This window comes from Convolutriloba macropyga, chromosome 8 (assembly GCF_964194025.1).
Source record: "Convolutriloba macropyga chromosome 8, txConMacr16.3, whole genome shotgun sequence".
Lineage (NCBI taxonomy): Eukaryota > Metazoa > Xenacoelomorpha > Acoela > Convolutidae > Convolutriloba > Convolutriloba macropyga.
Window position 1 is genome coordinate 55,731,108 of NC_134475.1, and position 17,812 is coordinate 55,748,919.

The window sequence follows — 17,812 nt, forward strand, 5'->3', positions numbered from 1 at the left end:
AATAACAAACAATTTCTCGCTGATGTCATATCCAAATCTATAAACCATACCATCGTAGGGAATAAATGTTAAAATTTGCTCCAGGTAATTCCAGTTATTTTTTATTTTAAATTTTATCAGTTATTCATGTAACAACCCAGGCTGAAGTGCACGACCTCAGTTTTCTCTAATCTGAGCTTATATTTATCAGTAGGTTCCGTTGCAGCCCAGGAAAACAGATCTTGGGAAATATCAGTCGAGCTGCAAGAATGATCGAAGCCACTTTTGTGTCTACTTAAGGCGGTCAGGCTCTTCGGGTGTTCTTAGTCCGGGAATTCCTGGTTCCCGCAGACAATAACCTGCAGAATGGACTTTCAGAAACTATATCAAGATTACACAGGGTACTTTGCTTAAATAGAACTACATTTGTTCTTGGATACGTGAACTTTGACCTTTGAACCTATGAACTGTTGACTATTTTTTGAAGCGTTCGATAATTTCAACTTTATGCGACATGCTTTCTATATATAAATGCTACAATTTTTTAAATTGAAAACTTTGCTTCCACATTTCTTGGTCATTATAAAGCAGTTAGGCATTTTTGCAGCAAAAAGCATATTATTATCACGGTCTGCTGGAAATCCTAATACTTAAGTCGTCTCAACTCAATATGTCATTTGCCGAAATGCAACGTTTCAACGGATCTGTAATTGACGAAGCTTCACAGCTGCATGACGCATTGAAATACCACGTTCCAGTTCATTTCAGATGTTAACTTTGATTTTTATCTCTTTCACAGCCAACGCCAACCTTTTGATCATTTAACAGTTAAATAGAACTCACTGTTAATCTCGAACTCCTGAGCTAAACTTTTGACCTTGAAATCTATTGATTTCCCAACATATTATCCTGCTTTCAAAAATATCACATAAAGAATACAAAACCTTAATTTTTCAAGATAATATTTAAATCTCAAATAATTATAAAATAACTCGATCCGGGTAACCTTAAGAAATAAAGGATTTGTTCTGTCCTCCTCCCCATTGTTTTTAATGAAGCTCACTTACAAACTAAGTGCTGTCATATAACACGTTTCTATGAAATAAAATAGCGCCTTTGCCCAATTAGCGCGAGGGGAAGAGGTCAGAATAGATCCGAAAATATTTATTATTTGTTATTTATAACCAATTTCACCAGCTTGTCAAATTATCATCTTTAAAATCAACTCAACTGTAAACAGCGCTGCAAGATGTTCAAAGCAGTGACGGACGAATTAGTGAAGACTTTGTCAACTGAGAAAACGACACTGGGACTTGGACAGACAGTTGTCGCTGCCTCATCTCTTAACGAAGCCGCTCATGTCAAGATCGGAACTTTTGTCATCAAGAAAAATCCATCTTGGTTCTGGCAGTCTACAAGGTAAGATGAATTCATCAATACAGAGTTCAAGATTATTTGCCAAATATGCAAGGTTCGCAGTAACGAATGTATATAGTTTTTTCCAGCAGATGTTCTTTGTGAATCGTTTGTACCCAAAATCCAGAAAATCCAGTGAGTTACCAAAAACCTAAAAAACCGGGAGCTGTTAAAAGACCTGTACTATCCATCCCAGTGAAACCATGAAAGTGTAACAGAGCTGACCGTTGATCAAAAAAGTGGTGCCATAATCATACCAGATTCCTTAAGGCGTAATTCGATATTCGAAGGATTAATCGTTTGGTTTAAGCGGTAATTCGATAGTTGATTCGGCTAATAGTTATCATTTCCAGCTCCGTTTATCAAACGTTTCTGCTCCGTAACTAAGTTGTTTTGTAAATGTGTGTTTTTTGCAAAGTTTTAGCTTTACAGATTCTGCGCTAACCTAGAGAACACTCTTAGCTTTCAACTAAGTTTTTCACGCTTTACTTATTGACGTTTGCGTTATCTCAGATGCTCTCAGTCTGAAACATGTTAATTGATAAGATTTCTATTGAACGCCATGTCGTTGTTGATTAGAAATCTCTAATCAACACCATCTCTAATCAACACCATGTCTAATCAACTCAATGTCGTCTGTTGTTCGAGATTTCTAATCAACACCATGTCTGTTGTTTGATACCAATTCTTGCGACGGGAGTCCGTTTATTTTCTTGTGCGTGTTTGGCGGATGAAAAATGGTAATCTGAAGTTTGAAGTTTTTTTCTATTACCATTATCCATAAAATTGTAATGAAACTAAGTTTTCAGCAGTTTTTCTCGTATTGTCTTTTTTTAGTAAATATCAGTCGCAATTGGGCACAATGGTCACCAGCGTTCCTATCGTATCATGTTTTAGGAGCCCTTAATTTGCACATTTTTTTGCGCTGATTAAGCATGCGTTATAGCAAAAACAAGCAAGTCACAAACGCCCTGGTCCATAAATTTGTTGTCGAAATCGAAAGATCAAAAGACAAATGAAGTACGCATAGATTGCTTAAGTAGATACCTATGGCTGGTAAACGAGGGGCATGGGTTCGAGCCCGATTTGGTGCAAAACAGAAACCTTCACTACTTTTAAGATTTCTAGTCATGTAAAGCGTTTAGTTATTTTTTTGTTGTTTTGTGCGCTTGCTAGTCTGATTAAATTATGTGGTTATCGTTACTATTAACTCAGTAAATACATTGACATTCGGGAATTCAATTTTTAATCTGTAAATGATATAAAGCAAAACTTATTCAATAGTAAGCAACGTATAAGCATTGGTGATAGCAACAAGTGAGAGTTTAGACGGCAAGGTTTTTTTGATGCTCTTTCACTGGTTTTTTGTCTAATGTAATTGACGTCAGAATCGGTTCATAATCGATCAACAATCGTCTAAAGAACCTAGAAAAATTAAGCCAAAAACCACCTTAATCCGTTCATATCGTGGTTATTTTTACTTAAAACTAGGTTATACGAACTTTTTCGGAACATTATACGTAAATTGGACGCAATTCTATACGTAATTTAAATACTCGAATCTGATTGGTTAATAAAAATGACGCAATTTGATATATTACTCGCTCTACTCAGTTACGTCCTCCGGCCCCGAAGAAGATGTTGGGAGAATCGGTACTAATTTTACAAGCTGGCGGACGAGCGATCCGATGGACGTGCGCAATACGGCGGAGCATGCGACGCTGCCGGAATCGCAACGAACTTCAGTTATCCGAGCAGTAGAGTAGTAACCCCTTGGGTTCGTCTCTTCAACTACCCAAACCAAGTCATCGGTCTCAAGATGATGCTCGGCAGGCGTATGCCACTTGGAACATCGATTCAGCGCCGGTACGTACTCTTTGATCCAACGTGACCAAAAAGTGTTAGCATACGACTGTGCTAGGGCGTACCGTTTACGATGATCAAACTCGTCTAAGCCAATGATGGAAGGGAGACTACATGTTTGGTTACCGAGCAGAAAATGATTAGGTGTTAATGCGCCTAGGTCGGACGGGTCGGCGCTTACGGGCGTTAACGGGCGTGCGGTAAAAGTGCGTGTTCGACCAGACAAAATGTGGTACTTAAAACCTCATCTGTTAGGCGGCGTGTTCCAAGGATTGTGTAAAGTACGCGCTTGAAACTACGTACTAGCCTCTCCCAGATGCCTCCTTTGTGTAGCGCACTGGGCGGGTCGAACCTCCACTTAATGCCTTTGTGGGCAAGTTCCACGGCGATGTTGATGGTGTTCCACTTTTCAATATTCTCGCGTAGTACTCTTTCCGCGCCAACAAAGTTAGTACCATTATCAGACAAAATAATGGCCGGTGTACCTCAACGGGAGACGGACAAGTCCACTCCCATTACACACGATCTGTCGTCCATGGACGGAAAGATTTCAACTTGAACGGCACGAGTAGTTAAGCAAGTGAAGCGAAAACCCCACCTCTTCTCGGTAGTCCTACGTACAGTAACGTAAAAGGGGCCGAAGTAGTCGACTCCGATGTTCGTGAAGGGAGGAGACTGGTATGCGAGTCTTTCTACTGAGAGATAAGCCATGATGGGTTGAACAGTGGCAGCACGGAACATTCTGAACGAAACACAGTTCGATTTAATCGAACGCAGAGAGGACAGTAACTTAAGGATGGTATAACGTTCCTGTTTTTTAGCCCGCAGTTAGTCAATACCTTGATGATGCATGGCGTGCGTCGAGAATGATAGGATGTTTTGCATCAAAGTACACTTCGACCAACTGTTTGATGCGGCCGGCCAATCGGATTAGACCGGGCAATACGGCTACTTCGTTTAACGGGCTTGTTTTCGAGGAGATCTGTTCTCTCAGTATTGAATGACTTTCCTTGGACAAGATACTGGAGATGACGCTCGGTTTCGTCAAGCTCCGTGAGATCTGTGATGCTACCATCGGCCTTACGATAACATTCGTGAGGAGGCAACAAGCCGAGTGCGTACGCTGTTATCCTTAGCAACTTCTGATAAGAACTGTACTTATCGAAAGGAATTAGTTGCGGGGAGCTTCCTTAGTTGACTTGGTTACGGATGCGGCCAATGATGTATTGGTTTCGTCAGTTTTCTTAGTTACTATACCAAGTTTAATGTTTTTAACTACTTCGGTGCTTGGTTCCAACGGGAATTTTTTGGTTCTTAAGATATCTGGACCCCTCACCAAGCTACTTGATTGCAAAACCTCAGCGGACATACCACGAGGACCGGCATCTGCCGGATTGTTGCTTGAGGCAACGTGGTTCCATTCTTCAACGCTAGTGTGTTCCAAAACCACTGTAAGTCAGTAGTGCTATCGGTCCACAAAAAAACTTTGATAACATGCACAGTAAGGGCTCAAAAAAAGTCTTGTTTCAACCGAGTGGCCAGTAGGGCAGCTTGCAACTTTGGAATTGTCATCAACTTCATAGGTGCTACGCAAATTTTACCCAGGACAAACGCAAGCTCCGTTTTGGGCCCACTCGAAGTAATTACTCGAGCTCGGATAAATGCGAAGGCACTGAAGACCTTTTGAGAACTATCGCAAAACATGTGTATTTCCAAGTGTTCAAATTTTCCCGAAAAGTAGCTCCTTCGTATAATATTTTCCGCGAGCTTGGGTAGTTCTACACTCCATTCGAGGAACCTTTCATCAGTATCTACTGGTAAATTTTAATCCCAGTGCTGTCCGCTGCCATGCCAGATGTCCATTAGTAACAATCGGGCACCAACGGTTAATGGTGCCACTAGGCCGATGGGACCAAATACTTTAGACACTAGGCTCAATACCAAGCGTTGTGTTAAAAACATAGTTACTGTACTGGAGGTACCCCGACTTACAACTAGGGTATCTTTAATGTGATCCCATTTCAACCCAAGCACGTGTGAATATTCCTCCTTAGATGAGGCGATAACCTTTGGTTCGGTGGACCGAGGTGACTCATCAGTTTGATCAGCCAGATTTGGTACATTTCTTACAAACTTACTAAACTTGAACCCACCTAAAAGGAGAAGTTGCACCAATTCCTTCGATCTATTGAGAGCCCTCTCAGGGGACTCCACTGAATCCAAGTAATCGTCCATGTAGAAGTGTTCTAGCACAGCTTTGGTTGCTTCCGGGTACTAACTTATATTGTCTCCGGCTGTGCGCTGCAATGCAAAATTAGCGCATGTGGGCGAGTCTTTAGCCCCGAAAACATGGCGCGTGTATTGATACACTACAACATTTGTTGTGGGGTCCCCCCGCCACAAAAAACGCAATGATGGCTGGTCACAGTCAGGGACACCCACTTGGAGGAACATGCCCTCGATATCTGCGGACACAGCGAATTGATGTTGACGGAACCTAAGTAGTACGTGGATTAGGTTTTGGAGCAGGTCGGGACCAGTGAGCAAAGGTTTATTCAAAGAAGTACCGTGGAACTTTGCTGCACGATTTATTACCCTACGCACTTTCCCCGGTTTGTTCGGGCTGATTACGGGATGATGTGGTAGGTACCACTCTTTGTCCGACCGCTGCTTAACCTTGTGAGCATCAGGGACTGTAATTAAGTAACCCTTTCCCCAGTTTTCACGGATGGTATTAGCAAAATTTTGGTTCAATGTTGTGTCTCTCGAGAGCCGCTTTTTGAGAGACTTGAGCTGTACCAGCGATGAAAAGTAGTTATTCGGGAGCTGGATGTTGTCATCAGCCCAAAACAAACCGACATCGTACCTTGGGCCGTTATGAAAAGTCGTTGTTTCAAATATTTCCTGCGCGCGAGCATCCGCTGCGTATCGTGGGTCAACCTGCTTGTACGCGCTGTACAATTCCATATCGTACCATGACTTAACATGAGAAGCCAGTTCAAAATCTTGTAAATATTGGCTTTGAAACACGTCGAGACTAAACTTGAACTTGACGGGAGTGGGCAACTTAAAACCCAACCTATGGGCAAGCGGATAGCGAACGGTGAGCTCTTTTCGTTGGCTGAAAAATACTCTAACAGGCGGATGGCATGGTAGACATCCGGTCCAAGTATCATCTCAATTTCTACATAGCTATATCTTACTGGATCTAGGACTGCCAGATGGGGGTAAGTTTTTTATATGGACTTAACGTCAATGATGTCGGAAGCTACGTTAAGTGTTTCCCTCACGTGGGGACGTACAATGAATGCTTCGAAGTCTTGATTTTTATGAGGTATCACGGTCAATTGAACCACCTCTGAGTCGATGATTTCTTCTCTGTTTATGCCCATGACGGTAAGTTTTAGTGCGTTACCTTGCAAACCGAGTCTGGTTGCGAGACTATCGGACACCCAAGAGTTACTGCAAGCGGCGGTATCGCATAAAACCAACGCCGTAGTACTAGTACCAGAAGAATTAGTAATTTTCAGTTCCGTGACCTGAAGGAGGCCTTTGACATCCATCACGGAAGTCAGAGTGGTTGTTTTGCTTGGTTGCTGTTGACCGGTAGATGGCTTGCCAGTACCTGCGTTAGACTTCGAAGTATTGATGTTGTTGTTTGTTGAGGGTTTAGCTGGAAAAACCCTTTCAGTTCCTTGAAGTAAGGTGTTATGGGAGCTGTTGCGACAATCTTTCCTACACTTACGGGAACTTGGGCATTGCCTAAACATGTGTTTATCACGCAAACAAGAGAAACAGAGCTTTGCTTCAGCGACGACCTTGGCTCTCTGCGTGGGGGTCTTTTCCTTAAAGACACGGCATTCCCACAGCCGGTGGCTGCCTTTGCATACAATGCAATTAGAGATTGAGGTTGACAGAGAGCTCTGTTGCGGCTTATGATTGCTCTTGTGTTGCGTATTTGCAGAAAATGCCTCTGTTGCAACTTGACCTGGTTACTGGGTTGATGGTATCCTCAGTCTTTGTTTTAATTGCGGTGTTCTTCATTAAATCGTGCGCTTCGGCCTTTTCCTTTAACCAGTCGTTGAAATCCAGAAGAGTAGGTTTCATGCAATGCTTTTTGACCGTGAGTAGTGACCACGACTCCTTCATATTGGGTGGAAGCTTCTGTACGGCGGTGTTGAGAAGCGCAGCACTCTTTAAATCTGAATCATATGACAGCGATTTAAATATCCCGACATGACTTGAAATGCACTCCGAATAGTTAATAATGTTATCGCTATTTTGCATCTTCAGTGTTGGAAGGCTGTTGAGTTTATCCAAATGTGCACATACGACCGCCTGTGGCTGGCCAAAGTTACGTTCTAAGGTCCTCAGTGCGTCTTTGTACATTGCGATGCAGTAGGCGGACTCAGTTATAGTTTTTTTTAGCTTTACCTGTTACAAGAGTGTTAAGGTATGTCAATTTTAAATCATCAGTTAAGGACTGAGAGTCAATTGCGCTTTTAAATTGAATATTCCTTTCGTGCTACTGTAGGGGATCCCCATTGTATTGGGACAACTTCCAGTCGGGTAGTGGATCATTCCTTTTGCTAGTTAAGGCGTCAGTGAATGCCTTAATCAAGCTTGCATTTTCAGATATTGGCGCTGGAGGCGTGAGATAGGGTGGGCCACCCCATCACAATGGTATCGGAGCAGTAAACCCGTATGTTGGATGTATAACCGGCGTGACAAAAGGCGGCGCGATGTTAGTAGTTGTACTGAAGGGTTTAACAGGGATGCTACAGGTTGCTGCGTGGTTGCTATTAGGATTGTGTGGGGCATTTAATTGCCAGATGGGATGGCTGATGGCGGGGTTAGCTGTGCTTGGAGTTAGGTTCGGTGAAACGTTGTTGAAGACGGTTGCATTAGTTGTCGCCTGGTGTACGTTTGGGTGGTTATTCTGAGGAAAACTCCTCAAGTTTGGGATCAAGGTCATAGTTTGGGGGGGGGGGGTTTCGGTGCGGTAGGACACGGTACTAGGCGGGTTTGAGGTTGTTGGGCAATGTTTTGTTGTGGAATGTTTCGTGCGGGTAGGTAGGTTGTTGCGCTCGCTGGGCGACGGAATCACGGGAATGGGCAACGGAATCACGGGAGGCCGAAGATTAAATAATTGTTGAGGCGGGAATACGGGAGGCGGGTTCACGAGTGGGTTTAGAGGTGAGGGAATGGGCAATAGCGGGGAATGGGCAGTAGGGACTTGTTTGGTGTGGAATGTTACTTTGAGGTGGATTATGTTGTTGCGGAACATGAGGCATCGACATATGTAGTTGACCAGTCACACTGGAGTTTTTTGGACCGAAGAACTGATTTGCCTGTGGGTTTGTTGAAAATCAGGTACAAAAATGTTTTTGGTGCCATAACGGGTGTCGGTGGCCGGGGAGGTTGCATTGGTGGCTGAAGTGGTGGGAGTGCCACATTTTGTACGTCGAATGATACTTGGTTCACTGGGTTCACCTTAACACTTCCTGAAGGACTGTGTGCCTTCTCGACCCTTTGATCACTGAATCATTGCTGCAGTTGAACCTGGAGATATTCCCGATACAACGCTTCTTGCTGGGCAACTGAAATTGCAACTCCTGGCCGTGTGTACTGAGAAAGCATTTTATGATGATTTAAGTTATCGGCAACATTGCTTGTGCTTTCTGGAGGATTACTAGGGGCAGTATCTTGAACATGAGGTCAGCGGTTACTGAACCAGGACGAGAAAAGTTAACTCACTTGCAGCAGTCAATGAATTACTTGCTGGAAAAGAATTTACCCAATCCTCAACAAGTCTCTGACTTCTATCTGATTCCCTATCTTTAAGCAAATTCAGGTCACTTGAGTGGTGACTAAACAATGAATGATTATCCATTATTTCAGCCTCATCAAATTTAGCTGCGGCAACACGCTGGCGGTGGTCTTCCTCCAATTCTTGCAGTACCATCTGCTCCATTTGTATTTCAAGCTCCTTTTTCCTCATGGCAATTTAGTGTTTTTGTTTAGCGAGGAGCATGGCAGCTTGTTCTTGTTTTTCGGCCTTTTCGCGTTTTAGATTTGCCATGAGAAAGTCACGTTTACGCTGGCTAGACATTGATGACGTTGTTTGGCGTGAACTCCTCTTAGACTGCCCTTGAGGATTAACGCCCTCCCATACGGTGTCTCGGTCAGCAACTAAGTCAATATGACTTCTAGCCGCAAGCAAGAATTTTTCATTGTTCTTGGTTACATCATCCAACCATTGCTCAAGGACAGGGTAAATTGAAACTGGGTTCTCCGCCTTACTGGCTAAGTCAAATAGTTCTTCATTCTTCTGCAGTAGTTTACTGAAAAAATCCTTCAAATTAGAAACCAAGCGTTCGACTTTGACCCTCCTGTCCTGACAATCTACGGCATCTGTGATGTCCTTATGGATGTTACGTAACGCAGATTATAGATTAGATCTTGCTGAAAAGAGTTTTTTTTAAATTTCTCTTGTTGTTCAGCCAGGATCTTGAAATGGCTAATTTCTCAATGCAATGAAAGTAACTTCCCAACGAAAACGTGGAGTGTGGGTTATACCGAACCCAGATGACGACGATTTGGTAATCAGGACGCCGAAGAGCAGGAAAGAAAAAACCGTGTAATGATTTGCTCGGCGGAAGTAAGTACCAAAAGTGAGAGAGCGTCTAACGTGCTTTTAAGCAACGTGAGACTAAACAGAAAGACAGGCTACCGGCGCAAGAGGACGGTGGACGAAGCACGACAAAACGGGAAACGAAACGGACGGGGCGGGATGGACGGACGAACGGCGCTCAACGCAACAGGAAACGGAACGGAACTGTCGAAAACGCAAGGAGGAAACGGACGACGCAAGGGACGGGACGGAAACGCGGAACGAGCGATGCACGAAGAAACAGAAACGAGACGGACAGGACGGAGGCGTTGAGCGAGTAGCGCGCAACGAAACAAAAAGACGGGAACGAACGGGCGGGAACCGATTAAGCAGCGAGCGGGGACGTCGGGAAGTACTATGCTAGCAGACCACAGCAACAAACTCAGCCAGACAAACTAGCCGTAACTCTAGAATAAACTTAAGTCACACCCTAGGAAGGAGGAGAGATGCTACTGTAAGATAAAAGCTAGCACAAGTCATTATGGGGCTTAACAATTGACAATAACAAACTAAATTACGCAAACAGTAGCATACTAAAAGGATGAAAAGAGCAAGAAATTTGCTGGCCGTAACTCCAGAAAAAACGTAAGGCACACCCTAGCAATATTCAAACCTAAACAGCCGATGAGCATACCAACAATATTAAACAAACTACAGCAAAAGTTAAGTAATATGCAGCGCTTTTGTAGTCTATGATAGCTGGAAAAGTTAAGAAACAATCTAGCCGTAACTCCAGAACAAACTTAAGTCACACCCTAGAAGGCCAAAACCCAAACCAACTAACAATCATACAGTTACACGCAGACATACGGCAGCAAAAATTGATATACTAGTACAGGGGTGCTATTAAATAAGTAAATTGGAAAAGTCCAGGAACCAACTAGCCGTAACTCTAGAACAAACTTAAGTCACTTCCTAGAAAGCAACAAGACCAAAGCAACTAATCAGGATACTAGCTTAAACAACATACTGCAACAAAACAGACATACTTCATCACATATGACAACATACTACATCGAAATCCCGAAAAGTAGACGGATTAAACGAAAAGCAAATTTTTGGGAGAGCAATGTTATCGAAAAAACGAACACGGACAATTGAAGAGTGCAAGTACAAAAAGGACGCGTACGAAACGTTACATAAACGAGCGATGAGAAAAAATTCTGGGAAATCGATAATTTTTACGATAGGCCAGAGGATGTGAGTTTTTCCACGATTTTTTTGTGTATATTGAGTTTCACTCAATTGGCGAACCTTCTGGTTGAAAAATCAAAATTTTGACGAAATTGTCAAAATTTTATGCTTTTGTCCAATTTTTTCAAGTTTTGTTCAATTTTTTCTTCAAATTCTTGATTACCGAACCATAATCTGGTAACTGGATGAATACACGGTTTATCAATATTCGGTTTTCATTTCCTAAAGTTTTTAGACTTCCGTCAAAAATTACCGAAAATTTTCAAAATTGGACAATTCAGCATAATTTTTCTCTATATCAGAGGGATTTTTTGATATACGAACCGACTATGTCAATTTTTTCGAATTTTCGCTAAACCTACCAAAAACTTTCAAAATCAAAGTTTTGTGCTCTTAAAAATTAAACTGTGGGGGTTATTGGTGACCAGTTACGGAGATAAATCAAAATAATGCTTACTTTTACTATCCCTTAAAAATTAGGGGTTGGTTTTCTTGCCGTCTAAGTTAATCTTTTAATACTACACTGCAAAAGATTTGGAAATTTAAAGTTCTGGTTCTGTCTTAGTTTTTTTTGGTTCACGTAACCCTATTCTGTAATTGATTGTTAGGGGTGTTGTTCCATTAGAAGCAACTCCGGAGATTATTTGCGTGGCGGCGGTGGCAGTAGCAGTCAAGGGGATAGAGCCAATATTGACTCGGCTAGAATCCACTTGGAGCGCGGTACCATTTGAACTGTTAACTCAGTAAATACACTGAAGTTTGGGAATTCAATTTGTAATCTGTAAATGATATAAAGCAATATTTATTCAATAGTATGCAACAAATAAGCATTGGTGATAGCAACAAGTGAGAGTTTAGACGGCAAGATTTTTTGATGCTCTTTTACTGGTTTTTTGTCTGATGTAATTGACGTCAGAATCTGTTCATAATCGATCAACAATCGTCTAAAGAACCTAAAAATATTGAGCCGAAAACCACCTTAATCCGTACATATCGTGGTAATTTTTACTTCAAATTAGGTTATACGAACTTTTTCGTTACATTATACGTAAATTGGACGCAATTCTATACGTAATTTAAATACTCGAATCTGATTGGTTAATAAAAATGACGCAATTTGATATATTACTCGCTTTACTCAGTAACAGTTACGTTTACTCATGTAAGTTAACCTATCTTTATAATATAAAAATTTCATTTAGAGCAATCTTATCGTGCAAGATCTTGTACGGTGACTAATTTTATAAGATTTTGTTACAGATGACACAAAGTAAAAACTTTTAGTAGGCATTTTGTCAGATCTTACACGGAAAAAAATCTACCTTAGTTGGGCATGAGTTAATCGCTCAATTAAGTCTTTGTTGCAGTCAACTTTTCTAATGAATATATTTGATACGAGTGGATTTATTAGAGCGCCTGTTGAACGTAGAATACTTGATTGAAGGCTTGCTCAACAAAATTTAATTTAAAATTTGCTTTTGTGATGGTTCTTAGGCCTTACAAAAATTGAGGCCACTGTTTCATGAGGCCTCTGTTTTCACTGTTTTTTTTTATCTTGTCCAAATTTGGTGTAATTTTGAAAGAGAAAATATTTTGATTCTCACTGGTATGCTATTGTAGGGGTTAAATTAGCAAAATGTTGATTAGTTTGATAAGTCCTGATGAAGTGGCGATAACAACCGATAACAATAGCAATAGCATTTATCAACCGAAGTAAAACCAATAAAAATGGTGTTTTTTATTAGATTTTACCAAATGTTTGTTCTGTCCAAATTTGCTTGTTTCAACTGCAATCTCGTACGTTGATTTCGGATTAAACATAGAAGATTTCTCCTTGTCTGCTCGATTCGGAATAACCTGAGGCATTAATTTTAATTAAAAGCAATTAAAAATCTAAAATTTTGATAATTTTCCGATTGAGTTTTAGATTTCCTGTTTCGAACTGCCTACGACTTCTTAGACGCAAAAATGGTTTGGATATGAGCCTTATAAGTAAATATGGACAAGGAAGCGATAAAAACGTTTGCTAATGATGAATAGAACTCAGAAACAGAATAGCAGTGGATCGATGTATGTATTCAAAATAATTAGTACTGTTAGTAATCTTGAACAGAATACATAAATCATTTCTGTTCCGGACGTTGAACTTAATCCTGAAATAGAGCTCCATGTATAATAGTATAGTCCCTGTTATTATTCCGTTAATTTTAGCTACCAGTACTTGTCACCCTTGCGAGTGTGTTTTGATGAGTCGAAGAGTTCTGAAGAGCTGCTGGTATTAGAGCAGATCAACAAAGCAGTTGATCTAACCACAGGTTCATCCGCTAGTTTGTCCACTCTCAACACTGTGAGTAATAAGACTTAATATCCTTTCCATTTTCAAAATGAGCTGGCAGGAGTTTTACAAAGAAAATGAAGGGTTTACAGGGTTTTATACAAATCTCACAGGGTGGTTGATGATATCCTGCTCATTCTGTTTTAATATCTGATAACAAATAACAATCTTAGCTTCACTATGTGAGGGATCAGCATGTCAAACGACGACAGTTACCAACCCCAAAGAGGTTTGAAATGACATGACAGACTCGTTTCTACAACCATGTGAATGAAAAAGATTCTGGCAAAAGCTAACGTGCTTGAATTTAGGTCCATCGCAAATCCTTCTTTTAAAAAAACATAGCAACAAATGAACTTGATGGGTCGAAAATTTCATCGAGTCCGAATGGTCATCTTGAAAGTTTCATGCGACATCCTGCACGACGCTGCATCGTTCTGCAAAATGTTTGTCCCAAAATTTCCCAAATGATTTTGCAACATTGCAATGCATCTTCGAAGATCTCGCTGCATAGTTGATCATCTTGCAAGATCGTGTAAGACAAATAGTCGCCTTGCAAGTGTTCGTTTTTGAATTATGCTGGAGGAGAAACGGCATATGGAGAGAGCGTTGTTTTGCGTCTAGTACAATGATTTACCATTTGAGGCAATGCAAACAATTTAAGCAAAAAGTTTCTATTTTATAAGTTAGTTTTTTAAAAAGTTATAATTAAAAAAAATTCATTTGTAATATTTGGATAAAGCGAACTTCTATAACAAATTCAAAATTTTTCAGAGCCAAACAGACCAACTTATAAAGTTGTCAATATTCGTTAAATTCTGAAAAATCGTTCTATTTTAAAAGTGGCCCGTACTTTTCAAATTGTGAAAAGTTTGTCTACTAGATCACCCAAACCACTTGTGAAATCTGACAAGAACTGTGAAGCGGCATCATACCAAAAAAACAACAAATCTGCCAGAAACCTTCCTGTATAATTGAATTTTTAAAGAAAATTTCCTCAACATAAGAGCTGGTTACTGCCTTTGTTATATTTATCGTACATACATATCATACATATCAGTTAGCAGTTGGGATTGACTGGTTTTGCTTATTTTATTTACTATTACTTCAGGGAATTTTGTTGTTACTATTTTATTCAAATTCTAGTGATTAATCAAATAAAATAAACCTTTTACTGTCTTTTATTTACACAGAAGCCTTGATTATTAATTTAAGAAAAAATGAGGGTCACACAAGCTGCTAGGTTCTTTAAAGTATGATAAAATTTGTAATTTGTTTAATTCGTGAAATTTGCCACAGCTAATATAACATCAATTGTTTCACTGTCCGAAATCATTTATCAGGTTCGGACGGCAACTACAACTAGCTTTGAAGACGGATTGGTGCAGTTTTAGTAAAATAATCAACAAATAGATCAGTTTAATTTACCATAAACATGCTCACAAGCTTACTTGTGGAATATGGTGACAAATTTTGTCACCATATTCGACAGTCTTAAACTCTCATTTTCCATAAAACACAAAACGAGCAAAATGGTGACGACAATTCCCGGGTCGAGACCGAATGGTTATCTTGTAAGAACTTGCAAGTTTCTTGCAAAAAATGGTTAACTTGTAAGAACTTGCAAGTGAATGGTTAACTTGTAAGAACTTGCAAGTCGAATGGTTAACTTGTAAGAACTTGCAAGTCGAATGGTTAACTTGTAAGTTTCAGTCCAAACTGAAAAACACACTGAAAACCGAATTTTTGATTAACTTCATATAAGATTATTGGCAGTTATATCAAAGTTTCTTGAATTCAAGTTCATTTGACGAAAAAGGACTCCTCTTAAGCTGCACTAGAGAAAGAAATTCCAAAAAATTTTGACTGTTCAAAGTTTCTGACTTTATTAATTTTTATTGAGAAGAAGTTGAGAAGAATATGTTGGGGTCCATATTATGAATTTTCGCGGGTGGTTAAAATAATAATAAAAAATTTGTTATTGTTGTCTGCAATTTTATGAAAAAATAAGTAAAAATTATCACTTGAATCTTTTTCTTTGTACTTTTTTCATCGTAATTTTTTAAACTTTCTTGTTGACATTCTCTACAAAGAACGTTAAAACTGCACATATTGGCCAACTGATATCTCAATGATTGTTGTAATTTAACACGAGTTTGAGGGTCCCGCTTTCCCTTTGAGAAATTGCTGCTTAGCCGAAAGGAAACAAAAGTATTTTTTGCAATTTTTGAGGCGTTCAACGTTCTGTTTCGATCCGGGGCGATTCCAACTTCATAAAGCGGCTCTATATCTTTCTTTTAAACACGAAACTATTCCAAGTAGAAGGAAATGCCAAAAAACGTCAAATATCATGACTGTTTTACTGTAAAATAAACGACTTGTTCATATTTTACATTTTTTCTCAAACTTATTTGCCTAAAAATATTTGGTCTTTCAATTTTGTGCAAACTATAGTAGTGTTTAAAAAAGCTCATTTAGTGGGGAATATAGAACATTGTACCAAAATTGTGAGGTTCTATGAAATACCAAAAAAAGAGCAAAACTTTGACAAAACTCCGAAAAAACTACGCTTTTTCACTGAAAAAACCTCAAAAAATAACCATTTTAACAGTCAGCTGCAGGTTGTTTGTGATCAAAATGTCGCTCATTTCCTTGCCATTCCAAATCAATACTTTTTCGGTAAAATTTCATTATGTTATTTTTTTCTAGGGGTCCAAAACTTCCTGTAACTTCCAATGCACCAGAAAATAGGAAATTTGATAGTCGTAAAATTTTTGTCAATGAAATGTTTCAGAATTGCACAATCGGATTTCTGCTACCAAAAGCAGAATGGCTGTTCCTGAAAAACAGAAGGACATCAAAAGATAGGCTCTCTTGGTAAAAAAAGTGAAGTGCAATGACCATTATTTAAAAGTCAACACGTGATTCAATTTCTCTGTACTTTCAAGGATTACTTTTTAAAACTTTCTGGTTGACATTCTCTGAAACAAAAGTAAAAGCTGCAAATATTGGTCAAAAGATTATTTTTTTGATTATTGTAATTTAACACGAGTGTGAGGGTCCCGCTTTCCCTATGAGAAGTTGTTGCTTAGCCAAACGGAAACAAAAGTATTTTTTGCAATTTTTGAGGCGTTCAACGTTCTGTTTCGATCCGGGGCGATTCCAACTTCTTAAAGCGGCTCTATATCTTTGTTTCAAACACGAAACTATTCCAAGTAGAAGGAAATGCCAAAAAAAACGTCAAATGTCATGACTGTTTTACTGTAAATTAAACGACTTGTTCATATTTTACATTTTTTCTCAAACTTATTTGCCTATAAATATTTGGTCTTTTAATTTTGTGCAAACTATAGTAGTGTTTAAAAAAGCTCATTTAGCGAGGAATATAGAACATTGTAGCGAAAATGTGAGGTTCTATGAAATACCAACAAAAGAGCAAAACTTTGACAAAACTCAGAAAAAACTACGCTTTTTCACTGAAAAAACCTCAAAAAATAAACATTTTAACAGTCAGCTGCAGGTTGTTTGTGATCAAAAGGTCGCTCATTTCCTTGCCGTTCCAAATCAATACTTTTTCGGTAAAATTTTATTATGTTATTTTTTTCTAGGGGTCCAAAACTTCCTGTAACTTCCAATGCACCAGAAAATAGGAAATTTGATAGTCGTAAAATTTTTGTCAATGAAATGTTTCAGAATTGCACAAGCGGATTTCTGCTAACAAAAGCAGACTGGCTGTTCCTGAAAAACAGAAGGACATCAAAAGATAGGCTCTCTTGGTAAAAAAAGTGAAGTGCAATGACCATTATTTAAAAGTCAACACGTGATTCAATTTCTCTTTACGTTCAAGGATTACTTTTTAAAACTTTCTGGTTGACATTCTCGGAAAAAAAATTAATAATTGCAAATATTGGCCAAATGGTTATTTCCTTGATTATTGTAATTTAACACGAGTGTGAGGGTCCCGCTTTCCCTATGAGAAGTTGTTGCTTAGCCAAACGAAAACAAAAGTGTTTTTTGCAATTTTTGAGGCGTTCAAAGTTCTGTTTCTATCCGGGGCGATTCCAACTTCATAAAGCGGCTCTATATCTTTGTTTTAAACACTAAAATATTCCAAGTAAAAGGAAATGCCCAATGAACGTCAAATATCATGACTGTCTTACTGTAAGTTAAACGACTTGTTCTTATTTTGCATATTTTCTCAAACTCATTTGCCTATAAATATTTGGTCTTTTAATTTTGTGCAAACTATAGTAGTGTTTAAAAAAGCTCATTGAACGAGGAATATAGAACCTTGTAGCAAAAATGCGAGGTTCTATGAAATACCAAATAAAAGAGCAAAGCTTTGACAAAAC

At 39.3% G+C, this 17,812-nt stretch overlaps 1 protein-coding gene across 3 annotated transcripts in view; it reads left to right on the plus strand.

Moving 5' to 3' along the window:
- The first annotated feature begins 518 nt into the window (after positions 1 to 518).
- Positions 519 to 17,812, plus strand: part of LOC142344205 (uncharacterized) — a 28,813-nt gene continuing 11,519 nt past the window's right edge. The window contains exons 1-3 of one of the 3 annotated variants that reach the window (XM_075395754.1): positions 519 to 980; positions 1,158 to 1,398; positions 13,337 to 13,472. In XM_075395754.1, the coding sequence (XP_075251869.1) occupies positions 1,229 to 1,398; positions 13,337 to 13,472 (306 nt within the window). In that variant the 5' untranslated portion in view covers positions 519 to 980; positions 1,158 to 1,228. Of the gene's footprint in view, positions 981 to 1,131; positions 1,399 to 13,336; positions 13,473 to 17,812 lie in introns of all 3 variants that reach the window. The other 2 variants (XM_075395755.1, XM_075395753.1) reach the window with 2 other exon arrangements.